The sequence below is a fragment of the Orycteropus afer genome, unplaced genomic scaffold, assembly GCF_000298275.1.
Source record: "Orycteropus afer afer isolate SDZICR_OR568_19922 unplaced genomic scaffold, OryAfe1.0 scaffold00019, whole genome shotgun sequence".
NCBI classification, from domain to species: domain Eukaryota; kingdom Metazoa; phylum Chordata; class Mammalia; order Tubulidentata; family Orycteropodidae; genus Orycteropus; species Orycteropus afer.
Window position 1 is genome coordinate 1,248,547 of NW_006921606.1, and position 5,640 is coordinate 1,254,186.

At 38.8% G+C, this 5,640-nt stretch overlaps 1 protein-coding gene across 1 annotated transcript in view; it reads left to right on the top strand.

Annotated features, from left to right (window-relative positions):
* The window catches only part of TARS3 (threonyl-tRNA synthetase 3), a 123,289-nt gene that overhangs the window by 5,315 nt on the left and 112,334 nt on the right, over positions 1–5,640 (top strand). Inside the window, exon 4 of the mRNA XM_007959926.1 lies at positions 3,272–3,395. Within this exon, the coding sequence (XP_007958117.1) occupies positions 3,272–3,395 (124 nt within the window). The remainder of the gene's footprint in view (positions 1–3,271; positions 3,396–5,640) is intronic.

Consider the following 5,640-nt stretch of genomic DNA (forward strand, 5'->3'; position numbering starts at 1 on the left):
GCAAAATATTGAATGATGCAGGAAGCATCAAAAGAAGATGGAAGGAATACACAGAGTCACTGTACCAAAAAGAACTGGTTGATGTTCATCCATTTAAGGAGGTGGCATATGGTCAAGAACCAGTGGTATTGAGGGAAGAGGTCAAAGCTGCGTGGAGGAAATTGGTGAAGAACAAGGCTCCAGGAATTGACGGAATACCCATTGAGATGTTTCAACATACGGATGCCCCGCTGGAGGCACTCACTTGGTTATGCCAAGAGTTTTGGAAGACAGCTACCTCACCAACTGACTGGAAGAGATCCATATTTGTACCCATTCCAAAGAAAGGTGATCCCACAGAATGTGGAAATTATTGAAGAATATAATTAATATCGCATCCAAGTAAAATCTTACTGAAGATAATTCCAAAAAGGTTGCAGCAGTATATTGACAGAGAATTTCCAGAGGTGCAGGCTGGATTCAGAAGAGGGCATGGAATGAGGGATAGCACTGATGATGTCAGATGGATCTTGGCTCAGAGCAAACAATACCAGAAAGATGTTTACTTGTGTTTTATTGACTGTGTAAAAGCATTTGATTGTGTGGATCATAACAAATTGTGGATAACATTGAGAAGAATGGGAATTCCACAACACTTAATTGTACTCATGAGGAACCTGTACATAGACCAGGAGGCTGTTGTTCAAACAGAAAAAGGGAACAGTGCATGGTCTAAAATCAAGAAGGGAGTGCATCAGGGTTATATCCTTTCACCATACTTATTCAATTTGTATGCTGAGCAAATAATCCAAGAAAATCAACTATATGAAGAAGAACGTGGCATCAGGATTGGAGGAAGAATCATTAACAACCTGCAATATGCTGACAATACAACTTTGCTTGCTGAAGGTGAGGATGACTGGAAGTACTTACAGATGAAGATTGAAGAATACAGTCTGCAGTATGGATTACCTCTCAATATAAAGAAAACAAAAATCCTCACAACTGGACCTATAATCAGCACTATGATAAATGGAGAAAAGATTGAACTTGTCAAAAACTTCACATTGCTTGGTTCTACAATTGACACCAGTGGAAGCAGCAGTCAGGACATCAGTCACCATATAGCACTGGGCAAATTGGCTGCAAAGGACCTCTTTTGAGTGCTGAAGAGCAAAGATGTCTCCTCGAGGACTAAGGTGTGCCTGACACAAGCCATGGTGTTTTTAATTGCCTCATATGCATATGTGAGCTGGACAATGAATAAGGAAGACCAAAGAAGAGTTGATGCTTTTGAGCTGTGGTGTTGGCAAAGAATGCTGAAAGTACATGGACTGCTAGAAGAACTAACAGATCTGTCCTGGAGGAAGTCCAGCCAGAATGTTCCTTGGAGGTGAGAATGGCCAGACTTCGTCTCGCATACTTTGGTCATGTTGTCAGAAGGGACCATTCCCCGGAGAAGGATGTCATGCTTGGTAAGGTGGAGGGGCGACGAAAGAGGGGAAGGCCCTCAACAAGGTAGATTGACATGGTGGCGACAGCGATAGGCTCAAGTGTAGCAAGAATCGTGGAGCTGGCTAAGGACCGGGTGGTGTTTCATTCTACCGTGCATAGGGTTGCTGTGAGTTGGAGATGACTCGATGGCACCTAACAACAACAACAATATCTCTTTTTGTAAAGAGTTACAGCCTTGGAAATGCTGTGGGGCAGTTCTCTGTCTTATAAGGTCACTGTGATTCAGAATTGACTCAATGGCAATAGGGTTTTTGTTTTTTAATATTCTGAGGTCCCTGGGTGGCACTATTAATGGTTTGCACTCAACCACTGTGTAAAAGTGGCGCCATGGATGAAAGGCTTGACAGTCTGCTCCTGTAAAGATTACAGCCAAGAAAATCCTGTGAAGCAGTTAAGCTCTACCACGTGGGGTTGCCATGAGTCAGCATTGACTTGACGTCAACAGGTTTTTTTTTTTGGTGTTTGGAATATCATGGGAACCCAGAGAAAAGGTAAATTTGAACACTGCTAGAAGGAAAATTTGTTGATATATTCTGAAAAAAATCATTAAAAGTACATTTCTCTGACCCAGAAATTTTGCTTCTAGGATTTTTCCTGAGAAAGTAATTGGGTACTAAGGTGTATGCTCAGTGATGTTCATTGCAGCATTATTTGTAATTGCCCCCCTCAAGCCAAAAATACAGAAAACAAAGAAATAACCAAAATAGCCAGCATTGGTGAATTTAGTAAGCAAGTTTTGGTTCCTCTATCAACTATTAAGTAGTTTTAAAAGTCTTTCTACTTAAGGAAAATGTTGTGATATATTGCTAAGTTTAAAGAGTAGCTTACAAAATTATATATACAAAATGATCCTATGAAGTTTTATATGTTGATGTATGAATTTATCAATAATTGTGGAAGAGCATACAACAGAGTGTTAAAAAGAAATTTACAGGTTAATTCTCTTAACATGTTATTTTTGTCCATAATTTTCAAATAATAATAAATGTTATTTTAAAGGCACACATATGAAAAAAGAAAGAAAAAGATCAGTACTTTATTAGAATATAGGCAAAGGGCATGGACCTTGTATAAAAGTAAAAATGGCCACTAAGCATTTGCTAAATTTAATAATCAGAGGAATAAAATGAAAACAATGATTTTTCAACCTATCAAATTCACAAAGATTTAAAAATTTTTCCACCTACATGGAAGTGGTACACTCAGACAATAATTATCAAAAGTCTTTCAAACGTGGTGTATGCCCTTTGACCTGGCTATGTGACTTCTGAGGATTGTTCAGAGAAAGCAGTCCCAGAGGACATGCAGATGTCGTGCAGTGTGTTCTATGAGAGCAGAACATTAACGTCATCCAAGTGAGGAGCAGAGGAAGCTGCTGTAATAAGCATGATATTTCTAGACCGTTCTAGAAGTCTATTAAATGGTATATCAGTGAAAAAGCAGGGTATAAAATTTCGTTGGCACCTAATGTTTGGAAGAAAAGGCTGTGTGTGGGTGGGGGAGCAGGGGAGGAGATGAGAGTATCAAAAAAACAATAGAAGGACATGTATCAAAATGTCTTTATATGTGATTTTTATTTTATTTTTTATGCTTTTTCTTTTTTCTACAATGGACGCATATTACTTTTGTACTTAAATGTTTTCCAAATGAAAATGATATGTCCTATTAGTTTATGTTTGTACTTTCTGTCCACTTAAAAATGCTGGACATTATTTTAATCTCTCTCTTTTTTTTTAAATGAATCATTGTAACTCCCAAGTGGCTTTTCTCTTACTAGTCAAGAACTGGCTGACAACACAGTAATAGCCAAAGTAAATGGCGAATTATGGGACTTGGATCGCCCACTGGAAGGGGATTCCACTCTAGAGCTGCTTACATTCGATAATGAGGAAGCCCAAGCTGTAAGTATGTAAAAACCAAACCGTTTTAAACTACATTTTATGTTTTAAACTATGTTATGTAAGAAAGCACATAGGAAGTGAAGAATGAAAAGTTTTGTGGCCATATAAGATTTAAATTTGTATATTGGTGTTAAATATATATTTAGTACATAGTTGTTAAATGAGAATGTACAAACATACTAGTTGCTGAAATAGTTCATATTTACAGATTAAGTTGTTGTCATCATGTGCTGTTGATTTGGACTCGACTCATAGCAACCCCTTCGTGGGTTTCTGAGGCGGTATCACTATGGAAGTAGATTGCTCCACCTTCCTTCCAAGGAGTGGCTGGTGAGTTTGAACCACCAGCCTTCTGGTTAGCAGTCAAGTGCCTTAGGCTTTATGTTACCAGAGCTCGTTTTAATTATTGTGGCATAGTGCCTAAGGCATTTGACTGCTAACCGGAAGGCTAGTGGTTCAAACCCACCAGCCTTGGAAGGAAGATAGGGCAATCTACTTCCATAGAGATACTGCCTCGGAAATCTAAGGAGGGGTCACTGTGAGTCGAATCGACTCGACAGAAGTGAGTTTATTTTTTTTTGGTGTGTATTTGAAATGAAATTTTTAATGGACTCTTAACAATGCTTCTCCCTTATATCCTTTAAATACATATTAATGTAATATTCAATAAAATAAATCCTGCATTTTTATGCAGGTCTCTTGCATACCTTGTCATGTTAACTTTGCAGTCTCCCCTCAAGTGGCCCATTGTATCCATAAACCTAACTTATGATTAGTTTAGGTTACTTAATTGTGAATCATATCCTAAGTTTCTTGAGATATTGATCCAAAGTACAGTAACTATATTATAATTACTTTTCTGTTTAAAATATACAAGCTAAGATGGATTCCAAGATAGTGGAATAGGCAGAAAGTCTGCATAGACCCTCTTCAACAAAGAAAAGGGAAACCAATTAACACAGACACAGAAGATAATCCTGGACTCCTGAGCCTTGAAGGGAAGGATATAGAATTCAATTAAACCCCAACTAGCAGAAGAATTTGCATGAAACTACCAAAGAAGGAGACATATGGAGCTGTGGTCTGGCAGCAATCCTGAGTGATCCTGATGGCACAGACAGCTTGGAGATTTCTGAGTGGTGGTAGGACCTAAGAATTAATCTAAAAGTCAGCCCTGCTAGCCAGGGACTGCACGGAAGACTGGTCTGGTGGCTGGGGAATAACTGGGGAAGCAGCGGTGAAGAGGAAGATGGGCTGAACTGTACACTTTTGCCTGTCCAGAGGGTGCCTTCATTTTGAATGTTTACAGGTGGCTTGACCATTTTGGATATTTAAAGAGACAGCGCTCTCTGAGATTCCAGGGGCATAAAAAGAGATTCTGCTTTCCAATAACCCCAAGGACACTCCGGACCTGCACATCTGAAAAGGTGTGCAACATTCCTGTTGTTACTCTTATACCCCACACCCGCTTGGTGAATGGAGGTGCGGCCACCCCACACTCCCACCTACTTTCTGGGCCCTCAGGAACTCTATCCCAGTCTGTGTGCTCAGACGGAGCCTGGGTGCCCTGCCCTGTCCTCAGCTGATTTTTTTCTTTTTCTTTTTTTTTTCTTTTTCTCTTTCTTTTCTCTGGTGTTTTATTTGCTTGTATCTGTCTGTTTTAAAACTACTATGATTATTAATAATTTTGTCCTTTTTACTATTCTTCCCCTCCCAGGTCATAGTTTACACCTTTTTTTTTTTTTCTTTTCCCTGTTCCTGGTTAATTTTTTTTTTAATTTAAATTCTTTTATTTTTCTTTCCCCTTTTTTTCTTGTAGTTAGCCACATTCTTTGTTTTTCCACCCATCTTTTTCTTCATTACTCTCCTTCTCTACCTTTTTTCTCTTAATGCCCTATCTCCAGATATTGCAGGTTTTCTTATTCTTTTTTTCTTCTTTTCTCCTTTTTTTGGTTACTGTTCCTGTGTGATTACATGGTGTATTTTTTGTCCATGTGCTTTTAGTTTTTTGATGAATATTCAATTGTAATTTTTGTCTAACTGAGTGGGAGACAGCAACAGTCCCCATAAGATACAACTATACCCACACCTCTTGCAACTTCACTTACTGAGCAAGAGCCACCACCTCCTTCTCCACCAATGGGCCAAGATAAAAAACAACCAAGAAGAGCCTGAATCACTCTTGGCTGCTCTTCACAAACAGTTAACAGAGATCTTAATACAATACCATGATGTCTCAGAGACA